We start from the raw sequence: 16142 nt of genomic DNA, 5'->3' as shown, positions 1-16142 counted from the left end.
CTGCTGAGATTTCTGTGGACATTTGGAGGTTTTAGGCTAGATGTTCTTAGGTTATATTCCAGCAGAATCTTTTTTCCCCCCCAGCTTCGTTAAGATATAATTGACGAATAAATCTGTAAGATATTTAAATTACACATTATAGTGAATTGATATACATTTATGTTTTGAAAGCATTCAGACCTTCCAGTTAGTTAACATATCCATCACCTCTCATATCATATTTATCCTTTTGTGTGTATGTGTGAACATTTAAGTTCTCTTCTCTTTGCAAATTTCATTCAGTAACTGTTATCAACTGTAGTCATCATGTTTTACATTAGAGGCGCAAACCTAAACTAGCAGAATCTTAACTGGAAACACCACAGTGGTTATGAGCTTGGGCTCTGGGGTCAGACAAACAAGGTTCAAATTGTGGCCCTGAGCCCCTAGGCCTCTTCATGTATGTTTGTGTGTGTTGTCTGGAGAAGGCACTGACATGAGTAAACTCTGCCAATGCATGTGAGATGGTTAGCACAGTGCCCTTCAAGGCATCCCGGGGAGCTTCTGAGTACATGGTAAGTGGTTAGTATTACTGTGGTAGTGGTTAGTATTACCACATCGAACCTCTCTGTGGCAGTGCAGGTTAGCTGACCCTTTCTTCTCAAAGCTCCTGGAGAGGTTCGATGATGTCAAATTTTTTAAAATCCTTGCTTAGGAGTCCTCTCTCTTACTGGGAGTGATAGGACTCATAATTCGGGCTAGTGCTTGTTAATATTGCATAATTTATCAGTGTTAAAAAATAGCTATTATATAGCCCAGGGCAGTAGTTGGCAAATCGCGACTCGTGGCTCCCGAGCCGTGGTTTGCCACTCCGTTGACTAATGAGTTTGCCAACCACTGTCATATACTACCCTTACCTCTTTGCACACAATATGCCACAATTGCATAATCGTCACAGCTTCCAACTACATGGTAACATTTAGTCTATTCCATTGGTCGGCAAACTCATTAGTCAGCAGAGCTGCAAACTGTGGCTTGTGAGCCACATATGGCTGGCGAGTCGCAGTTTACTGAACTCTGTCCTAGGGTACCAACTACCAATTTTATACCTTTCTCTCTTTGAAATTTATTCACGTTTTCATAATTCTAGTTTATAGATTAAAATCTTAAAAATGGGCACTATATTTAGAAGTGAGAAATTTTTATACTTTAGCTAATTAAAAATGCCAAAGGGTCATTTTCTGGAGCACATTTGGTATTCCCATGCTTTGGAAAGCACTTAAGTTGTGTTTGGGCCAAAGCTTCTGAGGCATGTGCACTGTCAACTACTCCATCCAAGGCAGGCGCCCAGGTCTTCAGTGCCTGCTTCTGTGCATGCAGCTCACAGCAGGCAGAGAGACCTTCGTTGGGACTTGCTCATTGCTGTGGGATTTCTTTCTCTTGAAGCAGCCTGTTGGTAGTTTTATTTTATTTTATTTTATTGAAATTCTGGGAGTACTCAAATTTGAATGATATTTTTTTTCTTGGCACAAAACTTTCTTAAAAACTACAAGAGTTTGATTGTTGTGGGAAAATTAATCTTTTTAGCTTAGAGTTTGCTTCTTGCCCACGTTGGTTTCTTTGAAAGTTCTTGGGGAATGTTTCCCTTTGCAGTGAAATAAAGAACACTCAGACTACAAAACCCATCATTCTTAGGTGTCATGATACACACATGAGCTCTTTAGGATATATGTGATACCAGTTAACAGATGCTTGGTTTCTCTTTGACTTGAAATTTATTTGTAAAATAACAGTCATGTTTTACCAGTTGACTTACTAGTCAATCTCCCCTTTTATCCTCTTCTATACATATCTAATAGCAATCTTATTTCTTAAGATTACAGTGAATTTGAACATATACTTTGGCTAGTATACAAATGTCTGTCTCAGAAACTGTGTGATATTGTGGTGACTTGGTAGATGGTGGTGAATTGCTGTTTCCTGGAAAGTCGCACTCCCCATAAAGGTCCAGAATAAGTTATAGTGTTCTTGTTGGAATAGCCAGGGCTCTGCCAGGGATATTGGTGGTGGAGAATGAAAGCATGGATTGGATGGGGTCCGGCTGGCCGTTGTGGCCTTTACATTCTGTGCTGAAGGCACTCATTTAATACGGAGTGTTGATTGTGAGTTTTTAAATGTTCTACTATGCTGATGGAAGCCTCTGACTTAGGAATAAGTGTAAGCTTAAGCTGCCTGATTCTCTGGGAGTTTAAAGCAATATGGTTCCGGAGATTACATATTTTGAAAATGGCTGTGGGTGGCTGGAACAAAACAGATTAACAAAGACATGCTTGAAGGTCAGTGGTTTCCTCTGGAGACTCACACACAGACATCAAAGCAACTCTGAAGTGCTTGACATCATGCTCTTGGTCTTGGGCTTGGCTTGCCAGATTTAGCTTTCAGTTACATGTTTGCATATTTGCTTATTGGACCAGAAAAAAACAAAATGCTAACTGGGATTTCTTCGTTTTGCTATGATCCTTCTGGTTCTTGACTTGCAGAACGCTACTGAGCCTGTGGCAACCGCTGAGACCCTGGCTGAGGTACCTGAGCATGTGCTCCGAGGACTTCCCGAGGAAGTGAGGCTTTTCCCATCTGCTGTGGACAAGACTCGGCTTGGTGAGTGACAGGCCGGAGAAGGAGCAGGGGAGGGGATTGCAGGCTGCAGGCAGACTCCCTTTGGGGCTCTTATGATAGGGAGCTCACCATAAAAGCAACAATTTATACTCGGACTTAGGAGATTATGTGGTGTTTATGCAATTTCCAGTCAAGAATCCAGGGTGGACATACATCTTGTGTGTTTGATCTTATTTTTGTGTTTTAATCTTTGGTCATAAGGCTAAGGAAGTAAATGATAAAAATTTAGTCAAAGTACAGTCATGTTTATATCCTGTTTTCTTTTTTAAAGATGTGCTTTTGATGTTATAATTTGTGTGTGTGTATATATGTGTGTGTGTGAATAAATTTTTAATAAATGCTTTTTCTTATCCTCATTGGAATCTATTCAGTAACTTAAATTGTATCATTCACATGAAAGTATTTGATTTTATAGTTCCACTAATTTATCATTAGCTGTGTTATCAAACAGGATTCATAGCAGACTTACAGAAAAGTGGGATTCATACATCCTAGCTGCACAGGACTGGCTGAGATGCCACCATCCTGTATGTGAGGAAACTGAGGCCAGAGATGAGGGAATCTGTGGTCAGTGAGAGCACTGCTGGGCACCGGTTCCCTGGACTCCATGTTAGCCAGGCGGCTTCACTGCCTGTCTGCCGTGGCCAGTTCAGAGGAAATAGAAATACCCTGAAGAATACCACCGAACAGCATACTTCTCGGCTGTTTGGAACTCCGCAAAGTAAGATTTTAGGAAACGGTGATGAGAGGGTTTTTCACTTTGAACAAACAAACTTCAAAATTATTTATTTAAGACAATCTATATTTATAACCCTTTTTAAAAGTAACATGTTTATTGGAGATCATTTAAATATGTAGAAATATAGAAGAGTTTAAAAATTATTTGTAGTTTGACTACATTCCAGTATTTTTCTCTTTAATTGTACTATTTTCCAAGTATTTGTGATTGTACTGTCCAGCTAATTTTACATGTAAAAATTAAAAACAAGCAAATATATGAAACATTTTTTTATTATAAAACAAAATAGGTTTTTTAGAGACTTTTTAGAAAATATAGAATATAAAGAATAAAAATCACTTTTGAAGATTTGAGTTAATTTGCTTTAGCCTGCTCTTAGTTGAGTTAACATTATCTTGCTTTTAGGCTTAGTCTTTTAACTATTTAGTGAAACTGAATTGATTTTAGTGCTTCAATCTTTTTTTTTTTTTTTCCTTTGTACACTGAGAAAAAAGACAATCTGAGTCACAGCTCCAGATGATATAGCGGCACTGTTAGACCTTGGTTCTTGAGTTTAGCAAAGACAGAATTCAGAGCCAAGAACTTGAGTACAAGACGTTTATTTAGCTTTTTAGAAAAAAAAAAAGCAAAAAAAAAAAAGCACAGAGACAGAAGAAGTGAGCCAGCTGGGCTGTGTTGACTCAGAAAACAAGTTACAGAAGCAAAAGAAGGGCCCTTGGAACTTAAGAGAAAGAAAGCGAAAGATACGGGCCTGAGGAAAGAAGGGGATGGGGAAGGCACAGGTGTGCTCTAGAGAGAAGGAGAGAGCACACTGGTGCTTCAGTTCTTAGGGTAACCACATACATTATAAAAACACTGGTTTTCTTTTCTAGGTGTCTGGGCCACCAAACCAATTTTAAAAGGCAAAAAGTTTGGACCATTTGTCGGTGATAAGAAAAAAAGATCTCAGGTTAAGAATAATGTGTACATGTGGGAGGTAAGGAAGAATTTTCGTTGTTTGTTTTTATTTTTTTTTCTATCAGAGTTCTATACATTTAAACAAAATCTATTCTCTCAGGATTTGACATTCGGAAATTAAAACCGCCATTTTAGTGTGTTCTTTAAAAATCAGGAATACTTTTATTAAGTAGAAAATATGTTTCCATGGATGCAGACTGCTGTTTACATTTGTATTTTGAGACTGCTTGGCCATCCTCAACAATAAATGTCAGATCCACTCTTCATGTTCCCTGTTCAGGGCTTTGTCTCCGCAGCCAAGACTTTCGTCTGTCACTTTACAGGCTTCCAGATAGACACCGTAAAAGACACCCCAAGGTGGCACTCACGGTTCGAGCCTTCTCTGTATTTTAGAAAGTCATCTGTGTTGCTGGAATATTCAGAGTTGGATATATTTAGCACATGGCACATTTATAGTGTGCTTTGAACTTTCCAAAAGCCTTTTGTTCGCTTTATTTCATGTTCTCCCAACAATTCTGGAAGACAGAGCAGACCATTAGCACCCTCCTTATAGAGGTGAAGGGGTTCAGAGCAGAGGTGAACTCCTCCTTCCAGGGGGCCCCAGATGTTGAGAGAGGTGTCGATGCAGAGCTAGAATCCACATCTACGGACAGTGAGGCAATGAAAAAGGTTTCATTGGTTCATATCCTACCGTTAGCTTTGTGACTCTGGCTAAAACCCTCCATTTTAAAATGGAGAGAATAAAAAATATCTCATTAAGGTGCCTCTGAAGACAAAATAATTTAATTGTTTCTTGGAGAGTTGCATGCGAATTCACCAGTTGTGTGGAATTTAGTTCAGATGAGGTACCCTCTGGAAACTCCTCATGATTTTACAGGACCTGAGTGGTGTGATTCCTTTTGAAAGTAAGTGGAGTTTTTTTGGTGGAGAGAAAAAGCATTCCAACCAGAGTGTCTTAAATTGAGTCACATCTGTTTCACATGTAAACATGCAAAAGCCTAAAAATAAAATATGCATAGGAAGTGTCTGGATACTTTACATCAAGAAGTTCTGTGGCATTTGTATGTTTGAAGTATATTGTGGTTCTTCTCAATGTTACGAGCAGTGTTTCTTAATTTGAAATTCTGATGAATTCTCCCAATAATTTTGAGTTTCTTTGTTGTGAATCCCTTAAAATAAATCTAATGGCAGTTAACTCAAGGGGCTTTAGGAATGAGGACTTACCCTGAGAATAATTACATTTGCTATTTCACCACTTTTGAGGTAAGAGAGTGCTATATTTGTATAAAAACTACCCAGCCAAAATATGCTATTACCCTAAGTGATTACAGATATTTTGACTACAAAATTATGCTCCAAACGACATTTTAAATTTTACAAGTTTCCCAAGGGGAACGAACAAATATATTCTTCTGGGTTTAGTGCTCACCTGAGTGAGGATAATGTCAGGGACCCAGGAAATGTGTGCTTTAGTTCTGGGTATAGAATGCTAAACTTGAACAAATGCCACTGATAGTAAACCCCTAGTTTATGGTACCTATTTTACCCAACATAGCAGTTTGATATTGTTGGGGATATTGTATAAATTATTAATGGTGCCTTTTCTCCATTAAGCTTCTTTTGAAATTCCTGCATAGTATGAATTCATAGTAGAAAATTGTGATTTGGAACCATGGCATTCTAGGGATTCAATTTCTACTATAAACCCATTAATATTCCCTTGTTAACTTAAGATACTTCTGCTTACGTACTACCACAGTTGTGAACCTTTATGACACTGCCAGTTCTTATGGGTCAGGTATAAAGATTTATTTTTTGTCAGGTCTGGCTTTTCCTTCCTCCAGCTTAAAAAAAAAAAATCTGGAGAAGGGGTTTCAGGGCTGGGTGGAAAAGGTGAAGGGATTAAACAAACAAACAAAACAAACCTCTGGACACAGACAACAGTATGGTGATTACCAGAGGGAAAATAAGTTATAGGAAGATAAATGTTGATCAAATGTCACTTGACTTAGGGTGGTGAACACAAAATACAATGTACAGATGATGTATTATTGAATTGCACACCTGAAACATATATAATTTTATTAATCACTATCACCCCAATGAATTAAAAAATCTGGATATCATTCACGTAGTTCTAACTATAAGGTGTATATATTCCATACAGAAACCCTTAAACCTTTTGCTCTGTTGAAAATAGATATATATGACATATATATATGAAGAAGTAGCATTTGGCAAAGTTCAGGGGGCATAAATTATAATGAACTTACCCTGTTTCTGCGAAAATAAGACAGTGTCTTATATTAATTTTTGCTCCCAAAGATGCGCTAGGTCTTATTTTCAGGGGATGTCTTATTTTTCCATGAAGAAGAATACGGTATACATTTATTGTTAAATGAAAATAAAGGAAATTTATTACCTGTATACGGTACGGTAGTACGGTAGTTGTCAATACAAACCAGACAAACTGTGAATCCTACAGTATCAAGAATTTACTCATTTATTCAATGACAATCATGTCATCATCTTCTGGAACATCATCATAACAATCCAATTCCTGAATTTCCTGGTAAATTTCTTGTGATTCCATTTCTTTCAGAATCAGTGGACCAAATCTCTCATGTTTAGCAATAGCACTGTCTTTAAATGAGTACTTCTTGTCAGGGTAGCCTGCTCAGAGTGCATTTGCAATGCAACTGTCAGTGATTTTCTCCCATGAATTCTTCACCCAAGTCACAACTTCTTGCAGTTTAGGTTTCACAAAGTTTCCACGCTGATTTCTCTCCATTCTATTTTCAATGTAGTCATTAGTTTCCATGCGCAAATTGTCTTTGAATGCTTGTTTATTGCAATATCAAGAGTCTGGAGATAGGCCGTCATTCCTGCGGGAATCATTATCTGATCTATTTTTCTTTCGTGAAGAAATATCTTCATGTCTTTAGCGTGGTGAGTGCTGGCTGCATCCCAGACTAGCAGATCTCTTTGGCTCCCTCGCATAACAAGTGGCAGCATTAAATCGACCCACTTCCTTATAACTGTGTGGCCCAGGCTTTTTCAGTTTCAAGAATAAAAACGCCCAAAACACGTTCAGTCTTTTCTTTCTTGCCCTTAGAAATGATTAAAGGTGGGATTTTAGTGCCATCCAGACGAATTGCCAAAATACAGGAAACACGTGCACTTTCGTAAGCAGTGGAGGGAATGTACACTAAGGAGGCACCCCGCTGTTCAATTGTTGTTTGAGATGATTGGCCCATAAACACTGCAGTTTCATCCATAGCAATCATGTTGGAAAGATTGTATTTAGAGAAGTCAGCATCATCAATAAAGGACTTGAATGCAAGTGCTCGCTTAATAACTTGAGTATCTTCCAACCTGAATAATGTTTTGGATCTTCTTAAAGACAGTTCACTTCACTGAAGGAAATTATCCAGCCAGTGTTGTGATGCTTTGAAGTCTTCGGGGGCTATGTCAAACTGTGGTGCCATTGCATGAGCAAATTCTTGAATCTGAGCCCTATTCATAACCAAAGCCTCTGATCTCCTGTCAACAACCCATTCACAGATCAGGTCTTCCAGCTTGGAAAATAATAGTTGCCTACATGATTCACACTTGCACTTTTTAGCATTTCCCTTGTCCACTTGTTCAATGAGGTTACCATACTCTGCTCACCATTTTCGGACCAATCGGATACTCAACATCTTCTCTTTGCAGAAAGCAGTAAGATTTTGGCCCCAAGAGTCTTCCACGATTCCTTTCTTGTACTCCACGGAGTAGCTTTTTTTTTTTGCGCTCATTTCTAGGGGTAAAAAAAAGGAATTGGGGTATCAAGGTGGGGGGAGGGGGATCACTTAAAATGACACGGGGGATCAGAGGGAGGAATGAAAATGGCACAGGAGAATCAGAGCAGGGATTACCATTTTAGTAACCCCTTTTGATCCTCCTGTGTCATTTTGATTGCCCCCTCTGATCCTCCTGTGTCATTTTAAGTGATCCCCTCCCCCCACCCCTGTGCCACTGAACACCTTCACCAGACATCCCCCCTACCCCTTTATCAGACATTTACCCCCTGGGGCCTGCCTGGGGATTGTCACTGGGTTTGCTGGGGCATGGATCTGGGCTGGAGCAGCGTCTTCCACTGACAGAACCTTCAGTCATCATGAGGGCGGCCACAGCATCAGGTAGTGTCATCAGAGACAGACCAGCACTCACCATCTTCACCGCGTCCAGTTCGCTCTAATCCTCCTGTTCTTCTACACGCATCTGCGAAAGTCTCCTCCTCTCTCCTGCCCCGCGCTCACCGCTCACTCCAGTCGCCTCCACACAGCAGTGACATCAGGACTTGCGTAATGTCACTGGTTGCTAGACGCCAGTCGGGGCGGCCCTAGCGACCAGTTTATGGTAAATTAATTTTCATTCTGAGACAGAGCCTAGGGGGGCCTTATTTTCAGGGTGATGTCTTATATTTCACTCAGAAGGAAATCTGTAAGTAGGTCTTATTTTTGGAAGATGTTTTATTTTCAGGGAAACATGGTATCTATATACTAGAGGCCTGGTGCATGAAGTTCATGTACTGGTAGGGTCCCTAGGCCTGGGCTGATCGGAGCCTTCTAGCTGCCAGTCAGGGCTTTCCTTCGTTTTGCATCACCCCCTAGTGGTCAATGTACATCATAATGAGCGATGGAATTCCGGGTCTCCCAATTGAACTCCCGGTTGAGGAGACAACAGAAACTGCTTATCATTAAAGTCTCATCTTGGCATTTGTTCTGCAATTAAAGCCCCTTACGAACAGCTTATCTTTTAGCAGCCTGGTCTTCTGCCCTTATTAGTACTCTATTTTAAAGCTAATCAAAGACAGTGTTAAGTTGCTTTCCTTGAGCCCCTGATTATCTGTCCCAGTTTTAAGTCCTCTAAGCTTTCACTGGAAACATTCTATTAAATCAGAAATAACAGGAGAAAACCAGTAGAGTATCTTCAGGGTGAATGCACAACACAGGTTCGGAGACCATCCTTTGATCAGTTTCTGGTGGGGAGCTGCCGGCCAGGTGAAACGCTGGCCTACATGTAATGAATGCTCCCCCTGACCACCCCACAGCCGCCGAGCAGTCTGCAGGACTCCCAAAACAGCTTCTGATAAAACCTTTCAAATTCACTTCTATGGCGCTCATATTGCTTCTGATGAACAGAACTTTTGAATTGCTTTAAAGTCTTTTTAAAAAAATGGGCTTTTAGAGCACTTTTAGGTTCACAGCAAAATTGAACAGAAAGTACAGTTTCTTTATAAACTGTCGGCCCTGCCACTACACACAGCCTCCTCCACTGTCAACATCCTGTACCCCAGTGGCACATTTGTTACAATCGATGGACCTGCCTTGACAATTCAGTATCACTGTTTTACATTATGGCCAATTCTTGGTGTTGTTCACTCTAATGTTTTGTTTAACTTATGAAGGTTGTACACATTCAGTGCAAAATAACATAAACAATATAGAAAACTATAAACAGGAAAGTAAAAGTCATCTGTGAACATGTTGGTGGACATTCTTTTAACTATTTCTCTGCCTCTGTTTTTTCTCTCACATACACTGACATAAAAACAAATGCTTCATGCCGTTGAGATCAGACAGTACATGTAATTTTGTAATGTGCCTTTTTCTTTCAATATGTATGGATATAACTCATTATTTACATCATTGTGTCTTTTTTAAAATATGTTTTTATTGATTTATTTTTTTTAAGAGAGAGAGAGAGATAGAAACATTGATGAGAGAGAAATACCGTCAATAGGCTGCCACCTACATTATCAGTCACTAATAATACTGCTAGTGATTTCGCTCACAACCGGGGCATGTGCCCGACCCGGAATCCAGCCAGGTGACCTTTTGGTTCCTGGGTTGATGCTCAACTGCTGAGCCACAACGACTGAGCTACATCATTATTTCTTATGCTGCTTAGAATTCTACCATATATTCCATGTTTAACCAGTTGGACATTTAAATAGTTTTATTTCTTTTCATTATATTAACAGTTCTTTAAATGTGGAACCCTGTATACATATTTGCTGATTTGTCTGCTTATCTTCTTATGATAAATTCCTAGAAGTATAATTGTTAAGTCAAAAGCTACTTTGTACATTTTAATCTTTGATAATTTTTTTTTGTTTTGTTTTTATTGATTTCAGAGAGGAAGGGAGAGGGAGAGAGAGATAGAAACATCAATGATGAGAGAGAATCATTGATTGGCTGCCTCCTGCACACCCCCTACTGGGGATTGAGCACACAACCTGGAAGTGTAACCTGACTGGGATTTGAATCTGGGACCCTTCAGTCCGCAGACTGATGCTCTAGCCACTAAGCAAACCAGCTATGGCAGTCTTTGATAAATTTTCTTTAACAGACCTCTAGAAGGATTGTGCTAATTTATATAAGTATCACGAGTGCATATTTCTTAGCTTTTTAAAACCCAATATTAATCTTTTAAACAATGTTTTCCCACATTCTTATAAATGAAAACTGATACCTCCCTGCTTCTGTTTCCATGAATAATTCAGGCCACAAATTTTGAGTCAGGAGGAGTACAATTGCATTTCAACTAAATTGATAGAGAAGTTATATCTATAATGAGGCTTTAATGTAATTTTTAAAATATTTTTTTTCTTTATTGCCACTTTTACATGAGGATAACAAGCTCCCCATAGAATTGTTTGGCTACAAATTAGATGGTGTATATGAAATTACTTGATATAGATTTTCAATAAATATTAGTGTAACCTGAATATCAAAGATGAACACTTGAATTATCATATGGACTCGTATAAAACATTTTTTTGTAGAGTACTTTTTAAAAGATTGCCAATATTAATTTTTGCTTAGAATTTCTTTCTCTTCTAATGTCAGAAGATATGCACAGTATTTTGAAACAAACTGTGGAGTGGAGGGTGGATCCTGGAAATGACTTTTGAAAGCTCCCCGAGTTATTCACTTATGCAAACGCATTGGTGGAAATGCTATGCTAGTTGGGCTAGTGGAGAGGTAGACATCCTGTCTCCCCTTGGGTCCTTTTGACAGTTGAAACAAATGGAAATATAATTAGGTATTGTCTGTCTTCCAGGAACAGATAGGGAAAGGGGGAAGTGATGTGTAGATCATAGTGTAGGATTCAACAAGCTAGATCCCCAGAGAAATAAAGATGAAAAGAAGCCTCAGACAATATGACAAACCAGAGCCACTGGAATGGAGCTGGGACCCCAAGGAGAAGGCCCATCTCCCTCTCTAATGTGTTAGAGCCTTAGTGGGCAGGGAATCTGTAGACTCTTGGAGGGGAGAGAAGAGGTGGTTTAGGTGAATAAAAGGTTTATCTCAGCAGGAGACTATAGGTATGAAGAGGTGTCATAATTGCCCTGTGTTAACTCCTGGGGTGGTTATTGCAAATTGAGAGTAGGTAAGGACCTCCCAGGCAGTCAGTTTAGGATACGAGTTAGGGTACCTTTGCATTAATTGAATAAGATTTTTTTATTTGTAACGTAAAATGTTACAAATTGGAGTGTGTACTAAATTTTGAACTTGTCATAAAAACATGGAAAGAGATTTGCTACATATCATTTGCTGAGTTTGAGCTGGGGGGAGTTTCACCTGCCTTTGCATTGTCTTTGAGAAGGGATGGTAGTTGGTTTTCCACTTGCCAAACTCTAGAAGGTGTTATGGCACTTTGCAGTCTAGTAATGTGTAGTTTACATTTTAAAAATTCTGTGACATTTTAGTGATTAGGTTCTGTGTGCCAGCTACTGAAAGTAATTGGTTGGAAAGCAAGGTTTACCGAGATAGGAATTGTATATAAACACATTTTTTATTGCATTTCTTATAAGGTTAAGTTGTTCAAGACAAATAAGAAAGCTCCATTATTTTTTACAATGTGTATGTGCGATGATGTTGGGAGGAGGAGGAAGAGGAGTATTTTAGCTTAGCATTGAGCAGACCTTGGCAGCTTTCATTCAAACTTAGTTTTTCTTTCAAAAGACTAACTTGATCTCCCCACCCACTTCCTTTGTTTACTTAAGAGATTATACTAAATCAGTGGAGAAAAGGTAGGAAATTTAGATAAGCAGCAGAAAAAAATATGGCAACCCTACTTCTCAGAGAAAACCATAATTTATTAACATTTATACTTATATAGTTTCAGGTGTGTTTTTTTTCTCCATATAGTCATATGTCTAAAACAAAAATGATATTATATAAGCCATACTTTCTGTAAATGGCTTCACTTAATCATCAATGTATTGTGACTATCTTTTATACCAGTAATATATTTCCACAACTTCTGGTTATCTTTGTTTTCTCCTAATATAGAATGTGTGCTTATTGGAAAAAATGTTTAAGGAATACAGAAATATGTAACAGAAAGTAAGAATTTCCACATAATCATTTATGCAGTAGTACTTTTTAACATTTACTTAATATTCTGCTGTGTGCATGTATTATCATACTCTCTGAATCCATAGAGATTTCTGTCTAGAAGTGAATTTGAATCAAGTCTAAGTAAACCTTACTGCTATGTACCTCTGTGTACATACATCCTGGTATGATTGTTCCAATGTCTCATGAGACTAATTCCTTTAAATGTATATGCTGATCAAAGTGCATGTACATTTCAGTTTGTGCACGTGTGTGTGTGTGTTTTCTCAAGTACTGCTAAATTCCATTTATTTATTTTTTGATCAGCATTGGTGAATATATTTTTTCCCTCCCAAAACTGTAATTGGGTAATGTCAAACAAAGTAAGTAACTCTTATAGTGCAAAATGAAAGGACCTTATTGCGTAGAAGTGCATAAACAAGAAAGCACAATATAAACTTACCCATATTTTAAGTAGTTGTGTGGTGGGTAAATGCCCTTTAAAAACATTTTCAATAGAAAAAGGACTTATAAGTCAGTTTACAGAAGATGAAAAAATTCAGTGCGTATTTATTTATTTGAGAGAGGGGAAAAAAACGTTAATATGTTGTTCTATTTATATTTGTAGAAAATGTTTACTTTCTAATCTTGTTTTTTAATTCCCTTAAGAAAAAATTGTTACCAGTTTGATAGGTGAAAAGATTTTAATTTGAAGTTATTTTTTAATTATTATTAGGTAAGTTTAATTTTTATCTTCACAGGTTTTGGCCATGTGTATTTCTTTGTGAATTAAACTTGTTTGCACATTTTAAAAAATGTAAACTTAATCATTTTAGTTTAAGTAAGACTTGGCAGATGCCTTATTCCATTTTGAACCAAAAGGAACTATCTTATATAATAAAAGGCTAATATGCAAATTGACTGAACAGTGGAATGACTGGTCGCTATGATGCCCACTGATCACCAGGGGGCAGATACTCAGTGCAGGAGCTGCCCCACTTGAGTGTGGCTCTTCCACAAAATTCCACTTCCTGAGCAAGTCTATTTGGAAGACGTGGCGTTAGTAGTTTAAGTTTAAAAAATTTGGCTCTCAAAAGAAATTTCAATCGTTGTACTGTTGATATTTGGCTCTGTGGACTAATCAGTTTGTCGACCATGGGCCTAGGTGGATGGGTAGACTCTTGATGCCTCTCTCCAGCTACTGGCTGTAACTGGTGCCATCTTCCAGTCTCATCTGTGTCTCGTTGATGTCTGTAGCCATGTCAGTATGTGAGTTGGGAGTGAGTGGGATTTCTCCATCCATTGTGATATATCAAAAACTTTTATCCACAAGTTAGTAAAAAATAACATACAGACTAACAGTGTTAAAGGACAATTACTTCATTTTCCTTATCATGCTGACAAACATGATAAGAATACTTCTTAAACATTTTAAAGTAAAGCAGCTTATATTATTTTGGCGTGTAAGGTTTAATTTTTGCACCATGATGCTCTCTCTTCTTAATATACCAGTTGGGGGCTACTCTTTCTCTTTATTTTAAAGGGAGAGGAGTGTGTGAGTTTGAGGGTGAGTGTGACAGTGAGTTTTGAAAAGGAGTCTGATATGACATGGATAACCTCTCCTTAGAATGGTACAGATAGGTGTTTTAGTAAACAGCAATTTTTAAATAAACTCTCTGGGGGTACTTATAGGATAGTGAAAATATTCTCTTTGGCACTTATGGTGATTAAATAAATTAACTGCAAAGCTCCTTTCAGAATGGTTCCTGTCACATAGTAGATGCTTATTAGATGATGGCAGTTATATATTTGTATAATGGTATCCTTTCCTTCATCCCATAGTCATTTATTGAGAGCCTACTCTTTACCAAGTGCTGGTCAAGTTTCTGTAGGCACTGCGGGGAGTGAAAAGGCTAAAATGTCTTCTCATGGAGCTAATACTCTGCTGTAGGGAGACAGTCACTAACTAAAATAAGTACATAGATGACCTCATACTTTAAAAGAGTATAATTGCTAAGAAGAAAAGTGAATCGGGGTGAGGAGATGGGCTGCTGATAGGAAGAGAAGGCTTTGCAGTTTTAGCTCGGATGGTCAGAGGAGGGATGGGTAGGAAGACGTCAAGCAGACCTGGGGCTCAACCCATATTTGCTACTAATTAAGAGGGGCATGCCCAATGAGCGGAGAGTGGAGGGGGAGCTTTTTGTTCAAAAGGAAGGCTGCAGAAAAGAAGAGCTAGTGTGGGTGGCAAAGAAAAGAAGTGAGTGGCAGGAGTCTCGGCTGTGTGTGTCATAGAAGCACCGAGGTTCTTCCTTCCTAAAGAGAAAGTGAAGACTCATTTTGTTTGGTTTGTTTCTGACAGGTCTGTCACCAGTTGGTTCTGTAATTTTATTTCAGTGCCTAATCAAATGTCTTGTAGTCTAGTTCTGAGGAAGTAAAACATGTATATATGTGTATGCAAAGATAAAGTTAAAAATAGTTGCTAAATAGATTTTCTTCAAAAGGAAGGAATGTTCAGTGCTAGAGGCACCTGGGAGAAGGAACTGGCTGAGATTGGGTGATCAGGGAAAGCTTCTTGCAAGCATAGATTTGATCTGACTCTTGAAAAGAGTGGCTGGGTTTTGGTCTTTTATTTTTTATTATTTGAAGGACACTGATATTTTCCATTATGTTCCGTAGTACCTCAGTCCTGACAGGTGCCTAGATAGGGAAGTGCTTAAGGTGAGCTGAGTTTGCAGAAGCATCATACCCTATCACCCTCTTGGAAGTTAATGCAACTTGTTTACTCTCTAACTTCCTGTCAGCCCTGCAGGGAAGGGCCCTGCTGAACTGTGGCGCCTGCAGGACTGGGCGACTGCACAGCAACCCAGGAAGCCAGGGGCAGGGGGCTGTCAGCTCATTCTTCCAACTCTGTCCTCAGGGAATAGAGCTGTCACTGGCCTTTGTGTACATATTTGCAAAGCATTTGGAGATCATTCAGCATATTTACTATAGCTATTCAAGTTTAGGAGAAAAAATTACTCAAACATAGATAGAAAAATAACTAATGAGGATTACAGTTTTTAAAAATATATGTTTTTATTGATACACACACACACAGACATTTATATTTAGAGGGAGGGAAGGAGAGGGAGAGAGAGAGAGAAACATTGATGAGAAAGCATCAACATCGTTCAATTGCTACCTGCACATCCCTTGAATGAGGCTCAAGCCCACAGTTTGGGCATGTGCCCTGACCAGGACTAGAACCAGTGACCTGGTGCATAGGTTGATCCTCAACCACTGAGCCACACCAGCCAGATGGATTACACAATTTTGGACCACAATTTTCATCTTTTATTTTTTTTCATCTGTTGCTTATTTATTTTGTTTCTGTGAAATGACTTTATATAGTATCTATCTAT

General features: G+C 38.6%; 1 protein-coding gene across 5 annotated transcripts in view; it reads left to right on the top strand.

Annotated features, from left to right (window-relative positions):
• Positions 1-16142, top strand: part of PRDM2 (PR/SET domain 2) — a 105620-nt gene that overhangs the window by 26729 nt on the left and 62749 nt on the right. For all 5 annotated transcript variants that reach the window (XM_084875286.1, XM_084875291.1, XM_084875290.1 and 2 more), the window contains 2 exons: positions 2520-2637; positions 4267-4370. In XM_084875286.1, coding sequence (XP_084731412.1) covers positions 2520-2637; positions 4267-4370 — 222 coding nt within the window. The remainder of the gene's footprint in view (positions 1-2519; positions 2638-4266; positions 4371-16142) is intronic.

This window comes from Pipistrellus hanaki (assembly GCF_964339955.1).
Source record: "Pipistrellus hanaki genome assembly, chromosome: 2".
In the NCBI taxonomy this organism is placed as follows: Eukaryota; Metazoa; Chordata; class Mammalia; order Chiroptera; family Vespertilionidae; genus Pipistrellus; species Pipistrellus hanaki.
Note: the sequence above shows the minus strand (reverse complement) of the source record. Positions and strands in the feature narration are given on the sequence as shown.